The 26,622-nt window shown below is 41.4% G+C and overlaps 1 protein-coding gene and 1 pseudogene across 1 annotated transcript in view; both read right to left on the bottom strand.

Annotated features, from left to right (window-relative positions):
• The window catches only part of LOC148012441 (MOB kinase activator-like 1A), a 66,543-nt gene extending 44,536 nt beyond the window's left edge, over positions 1-22,007 (bottom strand). The window contains exon 1 of the mRNA XM_087669283.1: positions 21,698-22,007. Coding sequence (XP_087525409.1) covers positions 21,698-21,720 — 23 coding nt within the window. The 5' untranslated portion in view covers positions 21,721-22,007. The remainder of the gene's footprint in view (positions 1-21,697) is intronic.
• On the bottom strand, positions 1,682-2,353 carry LOC148012442 (uncharacterized; annotated as a pseudogene).
• Positions 22,008-26,622: the final 4,615 nt, after the last annotated feature.

The following is a 26,622-nucleotide window of genomic DNA, read 5'->3' as shown; positions in this document are numbered from 1 at the left end:
CTGGAACCTCCACAAACCGAACATCACGGCTCGTATAGATATCCCACTTAACAGGATCATACAATCGGTAGCCTTGAGATTGCGAGCTATAGCCCACAAACACCTGTCTTCTAGAAGCCGCTTCAAATTTGCCACACTATGTCTTCGGGATGTGAACATAAGCATCACACCCAAAAACCCTGAAATAAGAAACATTGGGCTTTGATCCAAAGTACGCCTCAAAAGGAGACATACCAACAACAACAGAAGTAGGGGAACAATTAAGGATGTGAACTACAGTAGCCACAGCCTCAACCCATAGACACTAAGGTGTCTGACAATGCTCCATCATGGTACGGGCCATCTCGATCACACAGCGATTCTTCCGCTCCAAGATGCCATTCTTCTGCGGGGTGTTTGTATTGGCAAACTCCTAGTGAATACCACGATTTGCACAAAACCAAGTAAACTCAATAGAAACAAATTCTCTGCTCTTATCCACTCATAAGGTCTTCAGCTTCCGCCCCAATCAGTTATCCTCAAAGAGCAACCAATCCTTGAGTTGGAGAAAGCCTTCGGCTTCAACTTCAAGAAATAGTCCCATGTCATCCTACTGTAATCATCTACAATCAACATGAAATACAAGCTCCCTCGAAGGGATTCCGTCCTCATCGGTCCACAAAGATCGGTAGAAACAAGCTCCAAGGGTGCTGAAGACCGCCTCAAAGCCTTCGTGGGAACAACATCACGAGTCTGCTTCCTACGGATGCAGGATACACAAGGCTGCTAACTCACCACAATATCCAGCAAACCTCGAACAAACTGATCCTTAGATGCCTTCCGAAGGCAATCATAATTGAGATGGCCAAACCGAGCATGCCAAAGCTCGAACTAAGTTTGTGAGGTAAGAAAAAGAGAAGTCAAGGCAGAAGAAGACCGCAACTTATAGACTCCATTCTCCTCATAACCTGAAGAAAGAACCTATCTCGATCCTCGATTAAGAATCTGAAAAGAATCCACATCAAATTCGACCAAGAGGCTGAGGGCACAAATCTTGTGCACCGAAAGAAGATGATACCCCAAAGCCGGCACATAAAGAACCTCAAATATATGGGCACCACCACGCCCATCTGGAATAAGATGCATGTTGCCCCGTCCTTAAATAGGAATAGACGAACTATCACCAATAAGAATCTGTTCATGAGAAGGCCGCAAATGAGTAACACCTACGGAAGAAGAAGTCATGTGCCTAGAGGCACCACTGTCAACAATCCAATATGCATTACTTGCTGATTAGCCTCTTAAACAGCCCCAAAACACACTAAAAATGCTCTTTTAGAGTAAAACCCTAAAACAGGGAGCAGTTCAAGAGAGTTCAATGGAAACCCTAAAACAAGGAGCAGTTCGAGAGAGTTTAGTGGAAACCCTAATTTTTGAGGCGCCATTCCACATCTATAAATAGACAGGCTGCCCCCATTCAGCCATCATCCTTGTTTGCAGGTTACACCAGCCCACACACCCTCTGCTGCTGTTGGCGCCCAGTTTCCAGCCCGCAGCCCACCTCCATTTGCTGTCCAACCATCATCAACTGCAGCCACATTATCTTCAGCCTATCCATTGCTGTAGGCGACAGCTCTCAGCTGTTGGCAACTGCTCCAGACTGTCCCAGACTGCTGTACAGCCTGCTATCCATCATCTCCAGGGTCAACCAGCCTGCGTTTTCAACATTGCAGGCCCTGACACTCTCAGACATTATTTCACTGTGCACAGTTTCTGGCCTCCAATCGCACGGAAAGCAATGTGATCATGAAAGAAGAAACGAGCCACGGCCATGTCCGTCTCTTCTTTCAAGTGAGGACGAGAAGATGGGGTGGTCGATGCGGATGGGCCACATGCAAAAGGTGTCAATGGGAAGGTATGTGATGGCACACCTCTACCCAAGTTACCGCTAGCCTCCATAGGACGTCCTCATGACCCCACCATGAGATTGGGATCAATGGCCACTTGTGGAGATCGCCTTGCCGCTTCGGCCATCTCATAGATTGCGAGCTTATCAAGAAGCTCGTCTTTTCTCCGAGGTCACCTTTGTGCAATATCTCACCTCGTTCCCGGGTTCGCTCAAGAGATGAGCTCGCACCTTGTTGGCACCACCACTACGTTTGTATTCACTAAGTTTGCATGTCCATGCTCTAGCACTACCTCCCGAACCATACATAGGGCAATCGACCTCATCCCACCATGACCATCGATGTATCGCAGGTCTTCTCCTTCCAGTGGGGCCAATGGTTCCTTCATGATTATCATTTTGTAAAGAGGTGGATGCCGCGGTAGATGTGGGTTGGTTTGTAGATGGGGAAGCCGATGAAGATGCCATAGATGATAGAAACTTTGAAAGTTTGATGAGAAAGAAAGGCCGGTTACACATTGTGACTGTTGGAGTTCCCACATTTGGAGTCTCTCTCTTTCTTGCTCTTGCCCCATCCGCCATAGCTCTCACCTCCATGCTCTCTTGCTCGATTCTTTTCATCTTTCGACTGGTATCAAAGCTTGGCTCTTCGAGGTCTTGAACGTGGCCGGACACTCCTTCAGCATTCATTCGAATACCTACACTCTTGACAGCCATAGCCACACCTTTCGAGCTTCCAGTCGGTCTCATCCTCCTCGGACAAGCATTGGACCTTCTTGGGCAACCTCAAGGCATTCATCTATAGGTATTGGAGCTCTCATTCCACTCTTTATTTCAATCCACAAGGTTTGAAGAACAAGGCAGCCATGGCTCAACCCGTGAAGGTTTGGAACTGAGCTCTCTCTCTTCTTTACCTATTGAGGCCTCTTGGGAAGCTTCTTTGGGAGCCATAGAAGCTCCCTAACCATCAAGTAGTGCCCAGCTCCCTCAGCAACATCAAAAACGTGATTTCAGCAGGTTGCGCCATTTTCTCAACCTGTCAAAAACGTAGCCTTCATCTCCAACACCTCTTCAGGCAATTGGCACTACACAATCTCATTTGAGGCATATGAGCATGCTTCCACCATGGCATTTGAAGGCTTGCGCTTGGCATTGACATTTGGGTCTACATATGATATGCCATTGATTTGGTGCTGATTTTGGAGCTATTTATACTCAGTTTGACAATGAATTTACTGCTGTAATAGAGCAGGGCTGAAGCTATTTAACTCAGGTTATGTTATGCCTATTGGTCTCGGGTGCTTCCCAGATGGTTGTTATGACTATTTGGATGCAAGTGGAGGTTGCCAAATGTCTTGGATGGTTCCAGAATGTATTTTGAGCCTTGTTTGAGCTCTGTATTGGTTGGCACTTACTTGACATTGGTCTACATTGGCATGCTTTGTGATAGAGGCTATACCTATAGTCTATGCATGACCCGTTGGTACATGCTTTGAAGCATATGTCAGTGATGCATGCTACCTGCATTGTTTGAGCTTCTTTGCCACTTAGAGCTTCAGTTGGGCTTGGACTTGGATACTTTGGAACCTCTTTTGGATGTTCCTTGGCTTGTCAAAGATTGACTTCGGTTCATACATGATGTACTTGGATGCTATTAGATGCTTGACCGCTTACATGCTCTTGGTGCTCTCATGATGTACTGTCTTGGCTATGAAATGTCTTATGCATTTGCATGCTCTCTCTGAGCTTGGTTGCTCATTTGCCATCGACTTTTGTGCCAGTGGGAGCTTTATGCTTATGGCCGTAGATTTATCCAAAGCTTGCGGGTTATGCATTTGAGCTATTACTTGAGATTTGAGACTGGGATCTCTTACACGTCCTTGACTATGATATTTGCTTGGTAGACGCTTCCATGTCTGCTCTTGGATGCTTATGAGCTGATTTGATCCATCTTCATTGAGCATACACCGACCTTTGTCTCGTGGGAAATCACGCAGCCAAACCCGTGGCAAGAATGCAAATGTTACATTCCATCATTGTGGGAAAAAAGACCACAATGTCATGAACTACACAATAAAAGGCGCAAGGAAAAGGAGAAAGAGAAAATGCAAGAGAAGTCCTCTGATCGCAATAATATACCTGCAAAGTCCAATGTTAAGATTGAGGAAATTAATGTTATGTTGCCTGAGGACTCTAATGGAGATTATATTCTTGCAGCTTCTTCATGTGATGCCTCACAGATGACTGACACTCACTCTATGTATGCCCAATGTTGGCTTTTGGATTCGGGTGTGTCCTTTCATGTGACACCCTGCAAAGACTGGTTTCATACATACCGCACTATTTTTGGTTCTGTGTGTCTTGATGATGACAAGTCTCTTGATATTGTGGGCATAGGTGATGTTATGCTGCAATTTCCCTCTAGCAGCACTTTTCTTATACATGATGTACGCCATGTACCTGCATTGACCTGCAATCTTATGTCAACTGGACAGCTTGATGATGTAGGATATCCTGTATCTTTTGGGGACTCTGCATGGAAAATTACTTGTGGCAGGCTTGTACTTGTAAGAGGTGCCAAGTCTGATAGTCTCTACCCCTTGGTTGTATCTAGTTCTACTCTTGATCATGTTTTGGCAATGGGTTCTATCTCACATATATCTCTTTGGCATGCTCGTTTGGGGCATATGTCTCATAAAGGAATGAAAATGCTTTGTGCTTTGCAATATATCCCGCCTTTGGACTCTTCTGACTTTGCATCATGTGATCATTGTTTATATGGCAGGCAGACTAGGAACTCGCATAAAAAGTCTGGTATGTCACACATGGGTGAGCCGTTGGCCCTTCTGCATTTTGATATTTGTGGACCCATGCCTTGTCAGTCACAAGGGGGTGCGAAGTACTTCGTTATATTGATTGATGACTTTTCACGTAAGGTTTGGGCTTATCCCATAAAGCAGAAGTCTGATATCTTGGTAGTATTTCAGCGTTGGCTTGCTATAGTCGAGAACCAGTCTGAGCATAGGCTGAAATGCCTAAGGACAGATAATGGGGGTGAGTATGTCTCACGTACCTTTGAGTAGTTTTGTGATGAGCAGGGTATTAAGCGTCAGTTGACCGCCCCTTATATCCCTCCCCAGAATGGTATGGCTGAGTGCATGTATAGGACTATCCAGGAGAGGGTACACAATATGCTTAGTCATGCAAGCTTATACCCCTCCCTAGAATGGTATGGCTGAGTGCATGAATAGGATTATCCAGGAGAGGGTACACAATATGCTTAGTCATGCAAGCTTATCACAACATTTTTGGGCTGAGGCAGTTACGACGGCAGTGCATATCATTAATAGATTGCCTTGCAGTGGCATTCACTTCCAGGTTGCAGAGAAGGTATGGACATGAAAGCCTACCTCTTATATTCATTTGCGTATCTTTGGATGTGAGGCATTTTGCCATGTGCCCAAGGACAAGCGCAATAAGCTGGATCCTAAAAGTGTGAAATGCATATTCCTTGGCTATGGAGATGTAGGTGAGATGGGATATCGTCTCTGGGATCCGCAAGCACGGAAAGTCATCCGTAGCCATAATTTTGTGTTCCATGAGGACAAAATGCATAGGCAGCCTTAGAAGGTAGTGGAGATACGCAGGGTTATCTTTCAAGAGGAGTTGTCTACTCCCGTACAGCCAACTGGACAACCTACAACAACAATTGGTACTCATGGCCAAGATGTTAGACATGATGTTGGACACGCAGCACAACCTGCAGTGAGGCGTTCTACTAGAGATAGATGCCCTCCTGACCGCTTTGAGCCCTCTTTGCACTATATCTTGGTTACAAATGCAGGATAGCCTCTCACCTATGATGAGACTATGCGCAGGGGTAACAGCCACTCCAAGGAGAGAGCTATGCAGTTTGAGATAGACTCATTACATAAGAATCATACTTGGGATTTAGCTTCCTTACCTAGTGGCAAGAAGGCTCTACCATGCAAGTGGGTGTACAAGTTTAAAAGTACCCTTGGACACCCCAAGTCAGCATACAAGGCCAGATTGGTAGCAAAGGGTTTTAAGTAAGAACATGGTGTTGACTTTGATGAGGTCCTCTCATGTGGTTGAGATGACTACCCTACGCTTGGTTTTGGCTTTGGTTGCACAGCTTGACTTCAGATGGATGTCAAGACGACATTCTTATATGGGGACTAGCATGATGAGATTTACATGGAGCAGCCTAAGGGCTTTGCAGAGCCTAGCAGGGAACACCTTGTGTGCAGATTGAGGAAAAGTCTTTATGGCTTGAAGTAGGCATCTAGGGGATGGTATCATAAGTTCGATGCATTTATGCAGTCGCAGGGCTACAGCAGTAGTGCTATGGTTCCGTGCTTGTACACGAAGAAAGCCCATGATGGATCTTTATTCATTTTGGTACTCTATGTGGATAACATGCTTTTGGCAAGGAAAGCTTATGATGAGCTAGATGCTCTTAAGGCTCAGCTCAAGAAGAGCTTTGAGATGAAAAATCTGGGACGAGCCTCTTATATTCTTGGTATGTGCATTATCTGTGATAGGCATCAAGGACTACTCTATCTATCACAGAGAGAGTACATTCATGAAGTCCTTGAGTGCTTCCATATGCAGGATGTAAAGCCTATTGGCTGTCCATTGCCTTCTCATGTGAAGGTATCACAGGCCGATTGTCCACAAACATATGAGCAGAGGGCTGAGATGGCCAAGATTCCCTATGCATCCGTAGTGGGTAGGCTTATGTATGTCATGATAACCACCTGTCCAGATATTGCTTTTGCAGTTGATGTTGTGGCATGTTATATAGCTACACCTGGCAAGAGGCATTGGGATGTCGTGAAGGGTATCATGAGGTACCTGAAGGGCACACTGATATATGCATATGTTATGGCAACCACGATACAAGAGTCGTGGGATACACTGACTCTAACTATGCAGAACATGCAGATAGTAGAAAGTCCACCTCTGGCTATGTGTTCACTTTTGCTGGAGGTGTTGTTTTATGGATGTCCAAGGTGCAGAAATGCACGGCCCTTTCCACTATAAAGGCCGAGTATGTTGCAGCCACTGAGGCTTGCAAGAAGGCCATTTGGTTGGGTCATTTGATTGTTGTTGACCTTGGTATTGCAAATGCTATCCTTACACTACATTCCGATTCTATAAGTACTATCCAACTAGCCAAGAATCTAGTCTTCCATACGAAGACAAAACACATTGAGGTGAGGTATCACTTCATTCGTGAGGTTGTTGAGGACAAGTCTGTTGACCTTGTCAAGATCTCAACAAACCAAAATCTTGCAGACTTGCTCATGAAAAGCCTCTCTACAAAGCGCTTTGCCTTCCTTAGGAAGTTGATAGGCGTTGGATGAGATGACGTATTTCCTCATCCTCTTGTATCTATGTACATGTTGTACTGTCTTTTTTTTTTTTTCTTATCACTCCTCACTGAGGTAGATTCGCCTTTAAGTGGGAGGTTGTTGGGAATAAAGGCGCCTCCGCCTAGCCGCCCGTGTATTACTACAGTAACAATACCCACACCTGCACACTACAGGCGGTGGGCACCCATCACTGTCACTTCATTATTTATTATTTCAGTGATATTTGAATTAAAAAAAGGTCAGTCACACATTGTGACTATTGGAGTTCCCACATTTGGAGTCTCACTCTTTCTTGCTCTTGCTCCATCCACCATAGCTCTCACCTCTCTTGCTCAATCCTTCTCACCTTTCAGGCATCACTAAGCTTGCCAAGATGAATATTGAGATGAGTGCTTCTTAGTACCGAAATGCATTTAGTTGCTCTTACTTTATAATAAACAAGAATATGGATGTAATTAAAATCTTCTCGGACTCTTCTCCAAGTATTGAAATTCTCGATCAACCTTGTTCAACCAAATACTCGTCCACTAGACCACAAGATTGGGAGGAATCAAAAAGTTCAATCAAAGTTCACTTCATTAAAACCTAGGAAGACAATCAAACCTAAACCAAGGGTTATCCAAAGGAAAGGACCGCCAAAATCTTATTTTGAAGTACTCCACATGTATAACTTTCAACCTTTCTCATTCTTATACTTTTAAGTCTACACAATTGTAAGGCCATGTAGCATCTATGAACACATAGATCATTTCCTTCAATTGGTTTGTACTTATTGGCCATTGTGTAAAGGACTAGACACTGCCCTTGCCTAGGGCAATCGGTAAGGCCTTCCTATCATGGCCATGGCTTATGCCGATATTCAACCTCAAATCCGTAAGTTTAATGGAAAAGACTTTCATCCATAGCAGGTACCGGTGAAGTATAAAATGATGGAACGAGGCTACTTGCCCTTCATCAAAGGAACCAAGGTTATCGATCCATCAAACCCACTTAATGTAGAAGATGATGAAAGAGCTCAAGCCATCATCATGCTTCATCTAGATGAATCCCCAATTCATCGTATTGGCCAACTCTCCACTACCAAGGAGAAATGGGATGAGCTTGAAAAGCTTTATGGTGCTACAGGGAAAAACTCTAAAATTTTCCTAAAGATCGAATTTTTTAGCTTGGAGTATAAACAAGGAGAAAACCTAGGTAAGTTCATTTCTCACATGAAGGGGCTCATGGAACAGCTAGCCTCAGTCCAAGCTCCAATCCATGATGAAGATGCCATTGCAATTCTCTTGAAGATTGTAAAGAAGGTATTTCCAACCCTTGTAACTACTCTTGCCAATATCCCTAATCCAACTTTGGAAAGCACCATCCAATCTTGTTTAGATGAGGAGAAAAGAAGTCAAGGATCTACTTCAACAACCCATTAGCAACTCTTGGTTCATACTGTCTCCACAAAATGCTCCCTTGCAATAAGAAGGGACATCTTGTCAGTAACTGTTGGAAAAAATATCCTCACAAAATGAATTGCAACAAATATAAGAAGACATGGCATATTACCAATAAATGTCCTACCACCCCTGAAGTACCAAAAGAATTGGAAACCAACTTTGTCTCCAAAACATCTGATGATCGACTTTTCTAAAAACTGTAAATCCTCTACTTGTAAGCACTCTTGTAGCCTGATATATAAAGGCATCCCATTTTGTTTGAGGAGGAGTATGGACATAAATATGTCTTGCCGTCCAATGCCACTCTGGCTTTGAGGGGGGGCGTTGAGCGATAGGTATATGTGAATCCTATGTATGCAAGGGTGGATAAGGATAGTTGGGTGTGAATGAACTGGAGGGCAGGGGGAAACCCTAACCCTAGCCATCCAGAGGCTATACAAACAACCTAAAGGTCACTCTCAATGCAAAGGAGAGTGTACTAGTTATACTTGTGAACAACTCACTAAGCAAGATCTTCTTGTACTTGAGCTCTCTCTCTCCCTCTTGTGCATACTCTCATACTCTCACTCTGATATTTCAATAGGACCCATTTCATTGCTCTCAATATAGGAACATACAAAATTCATAAGCAGCTCTCACCACAAGATCAAAGCAATGGCACACCATAATAGAAGATGGCAAATTAACTCAGACCCAACTACTTGCTTGATGGCGGGATAGAGACACTTGGCCTACCAAAGGAAGCCCCTACAAAGATTATATTGAGATCCATGTGAGTGGGTTTGAGGAGACACATTCCTTGACAAAACTTGCAATGTAGCTTTCTTTGGCCACATTACGAAGTTGGGGAGAAGGATACACATATGCAAAATCATAGCAAAGCCAACAACCACTTACCACTGGCACAAACAAGGCATCTCAATGTTGAGCTAAAACATTCTTTACATCTTGATTGGCTCTTTAAAACAGCCCAAAACAGCAAATCACCAAAAGTTTTATTAAACGGGGAGCGGTTCTAGAGAGGTTCTTTGTCCCACATGCAAAACCCTAAATTGGGAGGATCCTTCCACGTCTATAAATAGACAAGCTGCCCAACATTCAGCCCCATCCTTGTCTCACAGTTTCATCCATCAAACATCTTCTAGTAGCTATCCAACCTTCAACTGCTGTTGCTACATGGTCTATGTTGTCACCTAGCCTCCCATTGTTGCCAATGATCAGCTGCCATCATCTTCATCAAGTCATTTTGTTGTTTTCAGCACTTTTCTTCATCAGCCTCTCCTCCGACTAGTAGTTACTGCATTTGGAATCCATCTCCAATGGAGGATACATATCGACACCTCCCTCAACCCACTCTCACAAGAGCCACCAGCTGTTGGACAGCTCTACCCTTGAGCATCTTGTGCATTATTTCCTTCATTTATGTATTCATTCATTCACTTCATAGTTTTCTCTCTTCTCTATTTGTGTTTGTGTATTTTTCGTTTTGCATTTCAGGTTTGAGTTTTGCACGTCATTCTCAGAGTCTTTGTGTTTCAATCATAGTCATACTTTTCGTGTTTCCTTAGAACAAACCCTAGCATATCTTCATATGGCATCAAAGTCAATGCCCTTGTAAAGCCGCTGCTCTTGTAAAGAGTATCATGCGGACATTATGGAGACTTGGTTTTGAATAAGATACACCAACGACACGTATCTGATTCATGATGGCTCAAACAACTCCATCTTCGGATAATCTCATGCTTTCTCCAACTACTCCTTTAATGGAAGCCTTGAGGAGGCATTATGGTCTTGATTTGGAGGACAAGGCTCCTACTAACCTGTCTTCTAGGGATCACTCACCAAGGCCCAACTCTTCTTCATCTCATACTCCTTCACAAGGTGCATCTCAACTCGAGCACTTTGTTGATGAGACTAATCACCTCTCAATTGAGAAAAGACTATCCACTCAGGACATTGCCGAAAGTTCAAACCCTTCACAATCAAGCCTAGTGGCAGGTTTGTACAATCCAATTTTGTGTGAGTCTGATTTTGCCTATGCTGCTCCTTCAGTTATACAAGAACCAACTGTAAGTCACCACAAAGACCCAAATTGGTACCGGTACGATTTTGAAGAAAACTCTATGTCCAGAGATGTTCCACAATATAATCATTCATTCTCTATTTCATTTGAGTACGAGTTTGGTGCTTCCCATTCACCTTTATATTTTCCGCCCATAGTTGCCAAGGGTTTTTGAAACGGGAGGTCTAAAACAAGAAGTCTGAAACGGGTTTCATAGGTTTCATTCAAGTTTCGTAGAATGTTAGACACATTTCATTCGAGATGAAAAAAAGTATCAAAGTTTTATGTACATATACTCTATGACGCATGTGACATAGAAAACATAGATTGACATTATTCATTATTCTATACAATGCAAATGAACATTCAACATAGAATCAATATTTGCATGCATCATGGTTCACTATCCATGCCCAACATCAACTTTAGCTGTAAAAGGAGTCATCAATACATGCAATCATCATGGATAAAAACTCAAAACAAAACTCCAACAATCAATGTCAATATCCATGTCAATGTGTTATATGAATCCACGATAAACAATGACCACAAAAGTCCCAAGACATTTAGGGTATGGCATTTATGAAAGTTTAAAATGTGTGTTTCATACATTTATGAAGCACTTGGGTATGAAACGAGTTTCCTAACCTTATGAAACAGGTTCCTTGGCAACTATGTTTCCGCCCTTCCCTCCCACATTCACTATACATTTAGATTCCTCTTTCTTTCAATCTAGATCCTTCCTTTAGACCTACAATAGGTTATCTACTCTTAGCGCACATTGTCTAATGCACATCCACATTTTAGGCCATCACTAGACACTCAGAAGTATACCACTTTGCACCCTGGTACAGCATTATAGCAGAAATGCCACCTTTCACACAGTGCCTTACACACACCCACAAGTGTTTGCTCTCTGTCCTCTGGTCCTATCGTGTGGGGAATACCCCTCCTATACGCTGTACCACCCTCCTTGGTTGCTCAAATGCATGAATCCCCATCTTACGTTGATGAGTCACCTCCTTCTTTAAAGGAAACAAGGAGTAAAAAGGAATCATCTCCACATTTAGAACCAATTCCACCTTCCTAATTCACCCTAAACACGGACCAAGTTTTGATACTGATGGTCAGTCTCCTTCTTAGAAAGAAAAAGGGAGTGGTACACTCACACCCTCGCAAAGACCCACTTGGCACTTCTTGCCTAAAAAGAATAGGTTTTTCTGCCGTAAATCAAGCCATATAGATGACCATCGTCGCTCAAAGGCCAAGGGCCTTAGACCCACACCCAAAATCACCTCATCCCCAACTAAGGGTCTTCTACCCATATTAAAGCTAAATCCAATTCCTAGTCCTAAATCAGCCTCAACCCCTTTTGGGAATGGTAGTGTCACTCCAAGGAGGTTGAGAGGGGATCTTCCCCAAGGAGGTAGCGCAATTTCTCTACCCCCCAGTATCCGTGTTTATCAATGGCTGGCCACCCAGGGGTCAATCTTGGATCTCCCCCTCAATCAGTGCCTCATAGCATCTCTTACTAGTTTGGTCATTACCTTCCCCTAGGGTAGTCTCTTAGGAGTCCTAGGTCATCCTTAGGAACCTTAGGCTAGTTTCCTTTAGGCTTAGCCATATTTTTTCCATCTTCCATTGCATTCACTCATACATACAAACCCATTGCATTGTTTTTTTTCATTTAGATTTACTTTTCTATTTTGTTTTGCTTTGGAGCATCTCACTACCGATCTCCATTTAGCAAATTCTGATCTCTTTTGTAGGATTTTGTATTTCAATCTAGGGCTAACATGCAAGTTTGCACCAATCCTTCCTGGATGGTTGGAAACATGAAATGCACACCATTCCTTTTGTGGTTTCATCTTCCTAGGAGATTTGCTCTTCTAACAGCATGGAGGCTTCCCCTCCCAAGACAAATCGTGCAACATCTCTCTTGATGCTATCATAGCAGTGACTTCTACCTTGCTCTTCCAGTTAGGATGCTTCATCCTTCTCTTTATCATCATGGTTCTCAAGATCACGTGAAGACCAACATCAAGCTCCTCTTCCTCCTTTGGCATCAGCATCCATGGTTGAGAGGGGGTTTCTACCCTTTTGTGGTATTCTACAAGCTTCAACACTTGTCTTCGACATCGACCCCCCTTCCCTATTGTACCTCTCCTTTGCATTGCATGATTTCATCATTTTTGTAAAGGACACTTGGGCAAGTAAACAGTTTTCCCACAAGGGACACTATCTAAGTGGCACTTGTTGCATGCACATTCTCATCATGTAGCATTCTCCTTTGTATCTCATTGTGCAAAGCACCCTTGAGCAAATCCTAAGCTGTCTCCACCAATGGTTCTTCACCACCTCACCATTCCATATCACCCTTTCCCTTGTCATTGACACCCTCGAGTGGTTAGGTTAGCTTGTTTGTTTTGTGATGTGTTGGAACTAACTATCCCTTTCATTCTCCCCAGGGGGCACAGTTACTTGAAAGGCCACAAACCATATCTGTTCTCACCCACCCAAAAAAAAAATTTCAATGTGGTTCCATCCCCCTTTGCACAACTTGGTAGGCCATTGGGCAACTGACAAGCACCCTTTGCCCAATGCCCTATTCTCTCTAGGCTGACTACTTGGACTTCCTTGGTAAAATAACCATCACCTCTGTAGTCTTGGTAGGCCACTCGACAACCGATATGCACCCTTTGTCTAATGCCCTGGCTAATTTGGGGTTAATGCCTTGGGTTTCCCCTTTTTTTTTTAAGGGCTTGAGTTTTTCTTCTAGTCCCTTCTTGGTTCCGATTTTGGGCCTAAGAGGGGGTGTTTAGCTAAAACATTCATTACATCGTAATTAGATTTTTCAAGCAGTTTGAATATGACTTAGATAAGCTATGATTTCTAAGCGGCCAACTCGAATTTCATTAAAGTTGACAATACAACAAGGGTCACATTAAATGTTTAAGCATGGTCCAAATTGGGAATGGGTAGTGTCAATTTTGATATGATAAACAAATCAAACTTAGGAAAATGATTAAGGCATTTTTGCTCCTTTTTTCTTTATCAAGATGAGATCAAGCTTTGACAATTGAACACGAGCAAGAAATTATTGAGTTGCATGGTGGAAAACCCTGAAGTTGTGTTAGGTGAATTTCACGCAGCAATTGAGGCAACCTACAAGAGATGGAAAACTAAGATAAAGTAGAAACAAGAGTGGTAACGATTTGATATTGATAGTTGGCATAATTTGGGATTCATAATGGTGGGACTAAATTCTAATAACCAACAAGCAACAAACTAGGAAATATAATAAGATTAAGCATAAGCATACCTAATCTGTCTTTAAGGTTTGATTATAAATCAAATATACATAGGTTCATCCATAGGAGAGAGACCTCCTTTATAGGTGGGTACGGTGCGTGTGTTGCCACAAAAGATGGTGACACATATGCTTAAAGATATCACGCATGAGGGCATCTACTTTATCCCACAAAGGATGTTCCATCTTACAAAGGAAGTTATAGTTGTGGTTGTTCACACACATGAACTACTTTATTTAGAACCAATCAATATGCTACATAGTTTAAACTGCCAAAAACACTGCCCACACTAATATAAAACTCCTTTACATTGATATTCTCGTCAAAAGGTTCCCAAATGATGAGACTTTTTTCAATATGATGGATAGGTCATGTGACATTAAAAGTGATATTTAATGTAACGTTAAGGTCACAAATATTGAATGTGACATTAAAGTGACATTTAATGTGACATTAAGGTAAATCTAGGGGAACACGCACGAGGATGACCATCCGGGCTCTTGGGTGCCCGAACGGGGTTAAGGGGAGCCTAGAGAATAAGAGAGTCCAAGAATAGTAGGACTCACAAAAAGTGGACGGCTGGCAGAGGAAACGGGGGAGAGAGGTGCCAACACTTATCTAGGCAAGGTTGGGAGGAGAAACGAATCACTCGTGCTCACAGATGAGAACGGTTTTCTTCTGGCTTGTAAGTCTTCTTCTGAGTCATCAGACATTGGTATCAGAGCTTACAGGTTTAGCCGTGTGGATTCGTGGAGTTCTTCTACGAAAAGGCAGTGACGGATTTTCAGGTCCCGCTATCCATTCAGTCGACAGTCGACGGTTGATGGGTCTTACAGGTCCCACTATTCATCTCAGTTGACGAGTTACAGTCGACGGGTCTCGCCGTGAAGTCGCTGGTTAAGTCAGTCGACGGACCCGTAAAGCCGCTGGTCAAACGTTAGGTGACACGTCACGTAAAACTTGACGTGACGTGTATCTATGTCACGTAACTTATCGAGGGGGCAGCTACTTTTTCACGGAATGTCGTAGGCTGAATCGTGGGCCACCGAATCCTGGTCACGCCTGTCTGTGAACGCCCCTTCGTGAACACACCAACGAAGCACACATTCTTCTCCTTTTCACAGGCTGAAGCTGAAGTTATTTTCTGATGCGTGTTTGATCAGTCGACTGCATGTTCGGAATTCTTCTTTTCAGCCTCGACTGCATTTACATCACAAGTACAAGCTCAACAGAGAGCAAATTCAGGAAAGGGGCATTGATGGCCTGCGTGATTATTAAAGAAGGGGGCTGAATACTAGTCGTTTCTGCAAAGAAGCTCCATTTCTTGCGTAACCAACTTTGTTCGGGCAATAAAATTTGTTCCTTACTCTTCGGGTTTATTTTCAAACCAGCAACAACTGCCTGCCATTAAAATTAGGGAAGTACTTTACTTTGTATGCAAATTTCTTATCTTTGCTTTCCAATTCCAATGTATTAATGGCAGAAAAAGGGAAAGAGAGAGTAATATAAGGTTCTAGTTCTAGGGACCACCCTATGGTAGATCCCCAAGAACCAGAAATGCAAGAACAGTGGGAAGAATTTTTTGCTACACGAGAGCAATTCGATGATCTTACTGCTCGTGTGCAAGCTCAGGGGGTTCAAATGGAATTTTTAACCCAAACACTCGCTGAAATAAAATCTCAATTAACTTTATTGTTAGAAAGAGATAAAAATAAAATACAAAACTCGGATGTCCCATCTTCATCGAAAGATTTAGATGTGACTATGCGAGATCCTAAGGAAACCCACCATAAATTGAGGGATAATCCAGTTCTAAAGGATATGAAACCACCTCAATTTCACGGGGAGGAAAAAGACAGAAATAAAGATACAATCTTTAATTTCCTCCAAAAATGAAAAGATTTACATAAACTTAAAAATACCCCACCACATCTCCAAGCACTGGAGGCTAGTTTAACTTTGGGGCCCAAAGCATATAAGTGGTGGCGAACTTTAAAGGAGGCAAATAAAATACCTGAAACTTGGGCTCAATTTGAATCCGTCTTTTTGAAAGAATTCCTTCCTGAAAATGAAATGGAAAGAAATTGGGAAGATTGAGATTATGTTAGACAAAAGGGACGACCCCTGCTGACATATCTGGAGGAATATCGTGAAATAATCCTCAAATTGGAAGGAATAGATGAATTTCAAAAAACAAGAGGATTCATTAGGAGACTAGATAAAGCCTGTAAAAAGGAAGTAAAAAGGAGTTCACCTAAGACGCTGGAAGAGGCAATTAAATTTGCATTAATTCATGAAGATAGTATGCGTCCAGGTACACTCATTAGTCTCACTGATACGGAGCCCAAGTCTAAGGAATTGGAAACCTCAAAATTTGTGGACAAATTTAAAAGGAAAATGCCATTCTTTAAGGGTAAAAAACAACCTTTTGAAAAGAAACCATATGTGAGGCCAAAGTTAAGTCCTGATGACTTTGATAAGGCCAAAAAAGAAAAGTTGTGTTTCAATTGCCTATCCCCTAACCATGCTGCTTGGAATTGCCCTCAAAAGAAAAAGGGGAAAGATAAAGGAAAGGATAAGAACAAGGGCAAGGGAAAAGAAAAACAAATCCATGTAGTGCAGACCTTAGAATTAAAGGGGCATGAAAAGTACAAATCTTTAGAGGTCTTGCACATGGATGTACAACATAAGTGTTGTATGTCAACTTCTATGTGACAGCCTACTTTTGGGCCACATGATTTACTTAGAGTACATGGATTGATAGCTGGAAAGAGGGTTAGAGTCATGATTGATGACTCTGCCACACATAATTTTATAAATTATGCACTTGTCAAAAAATTGAAACTTCCCCAACAAAAGAGTGGGCATCAATATGTTGTTCGTATGATGCAAGGCCAAGACAATAAAATATGGGATACAATGGTATCCAATTTGGAAATTGAGATTCAAGGATATAAAGATAAACTTGATTTCCAAATTATGAACATGGAAAGAGCTGATATTGCTCTAGGGAGGGAGTGGCAATGGGGATTGGAACCATCCTTAAAACGTAGTTATCACCATAATACATTGGAATTTGAAAGGGATGGTAAGACTTTTGTCATTCAAGGTGAACATGAAGTATTTGATAATCCTTTGCTGTGTTCTACTCAAGTTCAGAAGCTGATAAAGAAGGAAGTTTGTGAGGTATATATGTTATGGTCTCTTCCTGTATAGAACACTTTTACTTTCTGTAATATAAAGTAACAATTTTCTTATGTTTGTGAGTTGAATGTTAATAATGAATTAAGTAGTTTGCTAGATGATTTTAAAGATGTGTTTCCTTTTGATTTACCAAGTGGCCTTCCACCAGATAGGGGTGATATAAATCACCCAATTAATATAAATAAGGATACACACCCTATTTCTAAACCACCGTATAGGTTAAGTGAAACACAGCATCAAAAAGTTGAAAGACAAATTAAGGATTACCTGGATAAAGGGTTTATTCAACCTAGTAATTCACCTTGGACTTCACCAATTTTATTGGTAAAGAAAAAAGATGGTTCTATGCGACTTTGTGTTGACTATAGAGCACTTAATAAAATAACGGTGAAGAATAAATTTCCTATGCCCAGAATGGAAGATCTTTTTGATCAATTACAAGGGGCAAAATTCTTCACAAAGATAGATTTAAGATCAGGTTATCACCAAGTAAGAATTAAGGCACAAGATGTTCCTAAGACAGCATTTCGTACTAGATACGGGTATTATGATTTTTTGGTGATGCCTTTTGGCCTCACTAATGCACCAGCTACCTTTATGAAGCTTATGAATAGTGTTTTACGGCCCTATCTAGGACATTTTGTAGTAGTCTTTTTGGATGATATCTTGATCTTTAGTAAATCAAGAGAAGAACATTTGGAACACTTACAATTAGTATTCCAACTGTTAAGAACACATTCCCTTTATGCGAAGAAAACTAAATGTGAATTCTTTGCACAAGAGGTCAAATATCTGGGGCATATTATCTCGAAAAAGGGAATCAACATGGGTCCAGAAAAAGTAAGGGCAATTATTGAATGGCCACCTCCAAGGAATCTGGAAGAGCTGCAGATCTTCCTAGGTTTATCTGGATTTTATCGTAGATTCATTCGAGATTATGCCAAAATAGTTGTTCCAATGACAGACCAACTTAAAGGGAAAGGGAAAAGTTTTAATTGGGGAACAGACCAAAATGAAAGTTTTCAAAAACTTAAGGTAGCTATCGCTACAGCTCCAGTATTATTAATAGTGGATCCCAATAAACCGTTTGTGGTTGAAGCTGATGCCAGTGATAAGGCGATAGGCGCGGTCTTATTACAAGAAGGTCGACCAGTTGCTTTTGAAAGCAAGAAATTAGACCGTGCAAAACAGAATTATTCTGTTTATGAGAGGGAGCTGTATGCAATAGTACATGCAATGAAAAAATGGAGGCACTATCTGTACGGTGCCAAACTGTTAATTTTATCGGATCATGAAAGCATTAAGTGGCTTAATGATCAACCGGATTTACACGGGCGTAAAGCCAGATGGGCCGAACTCCTCCAAGAGTTCGACTATGAGATAAGATATAGAAAAGGAAAGTATAATATAGTAGCTGATGCACTCAGCAGAATGCCCATCATTAATGAATTGAGTTTTACTCAGTTCACTTTCAACTTGCTTGAATCTTTAAAAGGGAAATGCCAGGTTGATCCGGCGTATTCCAACATATGGGAAGCAATAAAAAATGGGGATCCAAATGAAAGTGTTTCTACTGAGGAAGGAATATCTGAGGATGTTCAACAAGGAAATGGAGCATCAGGGGTTGCTCAAACTCGATTCAAGTGGAAGAATTTTACCATTGATAATGATTATTTACTCTACAACGGTAGGGTATGTGTCCTGAAAGATATAGAAATAAGGCGCCAGATACTCTTTGAGTGTCATGATACCCCTAGTGCGAGACATCCAAGAGTTAATAAGACTTATAGTCTTATTAAAAGGCAGTTCTATTGGCCTGGAATAAATAAGGACGTCCTTGACTATGTGGTCAAATGTAATAAATGCCAGGTTAATAAAGCTGAAAGATTAAAAATGGGAGGACTTCTCCATCCACTAGAAATTCCTTCGGGAAAATGGGAGAATATCTCCATGGACTTTATTGTTGCTTTACCTAGAACACAGAGGGGGCACGACTCTGTGTGGGTGATTGTGGATAGGTTAACGAAAATGGCTAGGTTTATTCCAACTTCAACTGATGTTAAAACACCAGAATTGGATAGATTGTTCGTAGAGAACATATACCGATTGTATGGCCTTCCGGCAAATATAGTTTCTGATCGGGATAGAAAATTTGATAGCCATTTTTTGCGTGCGGTATTTAGAAAATTGGATACTAAACTTAGCATGAGTACGGCGGATCATCCGCAAACAGATGGGCAAACTGAAAGGGTTAACCAAATTCTTGAAGATATGCTTAGGGCATATGTAAGTAAAAGGCAAACTAATTGGGAAGAGTATTTACCGATAGCAGAGTTTGCATATAACAGTGCCAAACACTCTTCCACTGGATATAGTCCATTTATGTTAATGTATGGGTTTCAGCCCAGAGCTCCTTTTGCAGTAGGACTACATAAGGAAAAGGTTCAGGCAACTAAAGACTTTTTGGAGGATATAAATAGTATGTTAAAATTTGCTCAAGAAAATGTTAAAAAAGCTCAAAATCGAGCTAGAGCATATGCGGATCCTCACCGAAGAGACATCTCCTTTGAAGAAGGAGAATTAATCTATCTTAAGGTGCCTGGACAAACTAAAACTATGAAAAAGGGACAATGTCCAAAGCTTTCACCAAGGTATTGTGGTCCTTTCATAATACTTAAAAAGGTGGGAGAATTGGCTTACAAGCTCCAACTACCTGCTGATAGTAAAATACATTCAGTTTTTCATGTAAGTAAATTAAGGAAGAAGCTGGGTGATTTGGATAATCTAATCTTAAATGATGATATTGAGGAGCTATTCAATGACCAATCTAATCCACATGAACCAGAAAGAATATTAAATGTTCGTAATAGACGAACAAGAAATACTATTTATCAAGAATGTTTGGTTAAGTGGAAAGATTGTTCAGAAGAAAGCTCAACATGGGAGCGAGTAAGTACTTTAAAGAAAAGGTTTCCCGATTTACAGTTAGACCTTCCAAGTATCGCTCCCCGATTCTTAAGGGGAAGGAAATGTGACATTAATGTGACATTAAAAGTGATATTTAATGTAACGTTAAGGTCACAAATATTGAATGTGACATTAAAGTGACATTTAATGTGACATTAAGGTAAATCTAGGGGAACACGCACGAGGATGACCGTCCGGGCTCTTGGGCGCCCGAACGGGGTTAAGGGGAGCCTAGAGAATAAGAGAGTCCAAGAATAGTAGGACTCACAAAAAGTGGACGGCTGGCAGAGGAAACGGGGGAGAGAAGTGCCGGCACTTATCTAGGCGAGGTTGGGAGGTGAAACGAATCACTCGTGCTCACAGATGAGAACGGTTTTCTTCTGGCTTGTAAGTCTTCTTCTGAGTCATCAGACAGGTCATCAAGTAGATGAGGCTGATTCCATGCAAGATGGATGTGGATAGACAAAAACTCCAAGCCTCTTTATTAATGGGATATTTTAAGAATCAATTGCCCAAAAGTATCATGTTCCAGATTTTGAAAGGCCCTGTTCTATGGCCTTGGCACACAACTAACATTTTCTACAATCTATGTCAGACTCATCACGCAACATTGGAAGGAGTACCTGCATTAATCCAGATGTGATCAGTGATACAGTTCATGCTGCAGAGAGCAAGCGACACTGTTTGAGATGGTATTAGGGCAACCAGTCACCAACACCTTCAGTGGAGACTTCTACAAGGAACTAGAGTATCCACACAGGACAGCAGCGGCCAAACAAAACAAAAAGAAAACGGTACATTGATATTCATAGAGAGTTAATGTGCTATCTCAAGATGATCCAAAAGCAGCCTCCCCTCTCTTCCTGCCCCTTCTGTAGCTCTTCAGCAACAAAATGACGTAAATGCAGTATATTGAGTTGGCCTGATACTAACTGACCGGCCTTAAATTTTATTGCTCGTATGCTTTTTAGACCATGTCAAAATAAGGATGGCATGTAAAGCCTTTAAGTGACGAAAGAGTGGAGCTTCGCATAGTGCGTAGTCCATCGATTTAACTACTGCCACCAGCTCTTTAACAGCTTATTCTAAGGATCTATGCGACTAATGAACGCATTCATTCATACACTGATATGAACTGACAGAATATAGTCAAAATGTGTAGCTTGAGAGCGCTCAAAGAGTTCTGCAGTAAAAGCAGCGTGTTCGGAGGATAGTATTTCTATGCAGATGTCCAAAAGAAGTTATTTGGCTTGACTCAACGGCGTCCAGATTGTAGCAACCTAAATGCACTCTGTCGATTCTGTCTGTGAAGACGGATCTTTGTCTTTGTCCCTTTCGATTACTTCTGCGCTGTTCTTATGACGCGAAATAACACGATACAAACTATCGATCTGATCAGAATAGGAAGTGTGAAAGAGATATGCTACCTGCCCAGGCCGAAGAGGCTCATGGCGCGCAGCGCAGCCGTGCCGGCGAAGGGAAACGGCCCGTGCTATCGGCACTGCAAAAGGGACAGCAGAGACGCGAAAACTGAAAGCCGATCGATCAGGGAACGTGCAGGTGTATGCGAAAGACCTGTCGATGGATGGCGTTCCTTCCCGAGCGTCCACGGCAAAACGTGACGGGAAAGCTTGTTCGAGGAAGATGACGACGGCGACGATGAAGAAGGAGCGGCAGCAGCAAGCAGCATGTGTTTTGGAGCAGTCGTTGATGTACTTTTTCAGAGATCCTGTAAAGAGATTGATGTAATTGTCGTTTTTCCGCAATTGTACATCCTGGTATTAAGAGCCCGGACACACGCAAGTCATGCAGTAGTCCCTGAATCAGCGGTGGTGGTGTTCTTGGAGAGTCGAACACACATCTTTGCTGCCAAAAAGATAGCACAAAGTGACAACAATACCCAACAACATTCAAAGCAGCCGTTAAGACATCTGTGTAATTTGGCTTCACAGCTCAATGGCGAACCCCAATTTGTCGTTGCCCTACTCTCTCTCGCTGATGACGAGTCCTTAAGTATAATCAACACTGTTAATTGTCAGGCCAGCATTTAGAGCAGTCGTTAAGACATATGTGTGAGTTGTATGTGAAGCTAGGTTTGATTCCCAAGGACAATCTTGTAGATTTCAAGTTCTAACATATGGGCCCTATGGTGCCGCGAGGGTATTAAAAAACTATCGAAAATGGAATTGCATTGAATGGGGAAGAAAAAGATAGTGATGGCAAAGCAAGCACAAAGAGATAGAAGATTGGGATGACAAGGAACCTCGAACAAATCCATGCCACATGGTGTGAACTTGGAAGAGTTCATTGAGGACCCCCATTTAAGGGTTACTCTAATGATTTGCAAAAGTATCATCGAGCCTAGAGTTCTACTCAATAATAGCAGTCATCTCCACACAAGCTAACAAGCACTCCCATGACTCATATATGTTAATTTGACTTAGAAATGGATCTAAAATTTGCAATCTACTTGTGGCATTTAAAAGAATCAACATTGCAATAGAAATAGCATGTTTAGTTTTAGAAAAGTTAGATGTATAATAATGCAACGTTTTGTCATATTCAGTATCGATGCCCAATTTGACATTTCATTTTAAAGCTAAATACTATCCTATGTGCTTGTAAGCTATCAAGAAGCTTGTGAAAGAGGAAATATGCCTATCCAAGAATTTGCCAAATAGAGAAACAAGCCATTAGAAGATTAGTTAATGCTCTTTTGTGAGAACGAATCATGTTTACATTATCCTGATTTTTAATTATATAAAATCATGTGTGAGGGTAAGTAGATGTCACATGCAATCCTAAATCCACAATAGAGGTGGTTCATACCAATCATGGTAATCTATGATATAGTCATGGTGGTGTCCAAGGCAGTCATGATGGCACTTTGTAGCACTCAAGGTGATGCTATTCACTTTTGAATAGAAGTGTAATCAATATGGAGCACTCTTTGTGATATGTGGAGGTGATTAGATTGAAATATCTAAGAATAGACAATTAATGTGAACACAAGAGGAAATGGAGTAACTCAAGGTATTGCTTTCATGGTTTGCATGTCTAACAATCAAGGTGGCTGTTGCATGTGCTAATGGTGGTGATGGACACAATCATGGTGGGTAATCAAATTCAATGAATGTGATATTTTATCCCAATTTGGGTGGCATTTTATGTCACTATGGGTTTGCCATGTACTTTATAGGTGGCTCTAACTATTGAAGATCAAGCTAGTCGTAAATTGGATCATTTTGTAAAGGCAACACTTAGGGTGAAACACATCTTGATGGGTGGTTCTAGTAAGAAGTCCAAGAAGTCTCCCAAATCCCGTAACAAATACCAAAAACCTTAGGGTAGTGGTTTAGATTAGGTATAGACCTAGAGGATGATAGTAGCAATGATAAGGAGGATTTGGATGAGGATGATGGGAAGCCCTCAAAGTCCAAAAGAAAGGAAAAGGGCAAGAAATCTTAAGACATTACTTGCAAATTTGCTAGAAAACCCTCTAGTGCTTTAAGTTTAATAATTTGGGCCAGTTGGCATCAAATCGTGGCCTCAATCAGTGTGATGTGGTATCTATAAAACTACTACTCATAATATATACATGTGTCGATACAATGTGTGCAGTTTGATGGCTCATATTGGGGGTTGGCAAGGCACGAGAATGAATACACCTACCAATTGGAATTCACTAGGGCCATCTATAGTGTTTGCAACGATAATCTCTTATGCTCAATTGGATTTTCTTGCCCTCGACATGGGCTAGGGTGGTGAGGTAGTTGGGGAGCCCCTCAATTGTCAAGGAAATAATGGTTCTTTTGTATGCAAGAAGGATATTGGCAGACAAAATCTCTAGAGGTGCAAGCATATGATGCTAAGAAGTAGAAAGAGTAAGAAAATGTACCCATTCCTTTAGTTAGCATGATGGCATTGGAAGTACTTCTTGACCCTATTGTGAATGTGATTGTTTGGTCAAGGATAAGAGTGAATCAGCCTTGGATGAATCAATAAGATTTTCCTAAGGATTAGGAAGTGGTTTGAGCATTAGGTGATGGAGTTCTTGACCCTATTGTGAATGTGACTATTTGGTCTAGGATAAGAGTGAAATCAACCTTGGATAAAATCAATAAGATTTTCCTAAGGATTAGGAAGTGGTCTGAGCATTAGGTGATGGAGTTCCTAACCCTATTGTGAATGTGATTATTTGCTCTAGGATAAGAGTGAAATCAGTCTTGGATAAATCAATAAGATTTTCCTAGGGATTAGGAAGTGGTTCGAGCATTTTGTGATGGAGTTCCTTACCCTATTGTGAATGTGATTATTTTGTCTAGGATGAGAGTGAAATCAACCTTGGATAAATCAATAAGATCTTCCTAGGGGAGTGGTTCGAGTGTTAGGTGATGGAGTGGTCCATAGCAACTCCAATGGCTATGTTTGACTCGCAAGATATCCCTCTTCCAATGGAAGATAGGCCACGTTAGTCTTGGGGATTGTGGCATGGGGTGGAAGCCCAAGTCCCACTAATAAAATCAACTATGCCACAGGCTTATTCTATCAGCATTCCCTTAGATCAACTCTTGGATTCGGTTTTAGCTTTTTGAGATCAGATTTTCAAGTTTTTGTAGTTGAATCGCCTTGTCAAATTCCCTACTCTTCTACTGCCTCAAGTGGCAAATATGACAATAGCAGTTCTATTTGAAGAAGTAAAGAAAACTTAGGGTGAGCTTGTGCCATCTAGACCTCTATCTAATCCTACTAGTTCAGTGACTTTAGTGCAATGCCAAGGTAGAGTGATTGATGATATATTATTGGACGACAATTTTGTGGTCGATATTATAATAATAGCTACTGCTAAAAAATTTGGGCTAATGGAATGGGAACTAGCCCCATTTCTTGTTTGGATGGAAAATTAGCAATGGTTTCAAACATTGGTAACGCTTCATTCCGTGTTGATTGAAGTGGCAATTATCCCTTTTCTAGTGTCCTTGGTGCTTTTAAATATGGAGCAAGTAGGCAAAGGTTATTGTCTCCTACTGGGGTGCCCTTGGCTTTAGCAAGGATGAGCCAGTCACAATTGGGATTGGGATCGCTTAACTTTGAGGCGGGGCTATCATAAACTGTGGTTTCCCCTCATCTGTGTGTTGGTTGATGATTGCAAAGACAATGAACATGGTCAAGGGACTAGATGATGATGAAGAAGCTAGATTTCTAGTGACTATTGCTGATTTGGTATCTTTTTGGTTAATTGATGTCTTTTAGATTAGCCAATAGTACTTGGGCAAGGATGTGGATCCTAGTCCTCCTTCTACACCAGGGAAGCCGAATATTAAAATTGGGGAATATTTGAAGGAAGATGGGAATGCCGAATTTAATATTTGGAGAATATTTGAGGGAAGCTGAATGTTCTCTGATAGGACAAAGAGTTCAAGGCTCCATTATAGAAAGTGACAAGAGACATAAAAAATGAACTTGTTAAAGTACATATTGGATTCAGTGAAACCAAGCCTATCAAAATTAGTGCTCAAGATAGGATTTCATGACAAATTGATCACTCCCTTGACAAAGTTTAAAGGTGTATTGGTTGGGATTATGGGGGCACAAAGGGCCTCGACCCTAGATTTTGCCAATGCCACATTCTCCAAAGTTTACTAGTGCCATGTTTCCCTTAGGCTTGATGATGTTGTACTTAGGATGCAATGATATTTTGCAATGAATTTGCACATGGAAAAATTGGTCAAAGAGGAATTAGAACATCTACATCTACTTAGATTCACTACCCTTGTGCATCAGGTGAGTGGATTTCTCTAAATAGTCATTGTCCCTAAAAAGAATAAAAGCATTTCAATCTATGTAGACTCATGCAAGTTGAATAAAGTATCATTCCAAGTCCATTTTCCATTTTGTAAATGGATAGCATCTTGGACAAGCTAGTCAAGTATAAGATGTATTCCCTCTTGGATGGTTTTAGTGCTTATGATTAAGTCCAATTGGCTTTAAAAGACCAACCAAAAACTGCCTTTATCACAGGTTGGATTTATTTATAGGAGGGTAACATGGTTTGGATTAAAGAATACCCCGAATTCGTTTCAATGGGATATGTAGGAAATTTTTGGGCTTTAATCAACAAAATTTATGAGGGTTTTCTTGGATGACTTTGGCATCTTTGATGTAATGATTCTTCTTCTTCATCGTCTCCAATTATGCCTCACTAGATGCTAGGAAGTTGTGTCATTTCTCAAGATGGGATTGCGATGGATTTGTATAAGGTAACTACAATGATGCAGGCTAAAATTCCAACTTCTCCATCAATAGTTATGTGGTTTTTGGGGTAGGTCCAGTGACGTGACTCACCACCTCC

Source organism: Lygodium microphyllum, chromosome 27 (assembly GCF_053477565.2).
Source record: "Lygodium microphyllum isolate KBCC chromosome 27, Lygodium_microphyllum_v1.1.10, whole genome shotgun sequence".
Classification (NCBI taxonomy): domain Eukaryota; kingdom Viridiplantae; phylum Streptophyta; class Polypodiopsida; order Schizaeales; family Lygodiaceae; genus Lygodium; species Lygodium microphyllum.
Note: the sequence above shows the minus strand (reverse complement) of the source record. Positions and strands in the feature narration are given on the sequence as shown.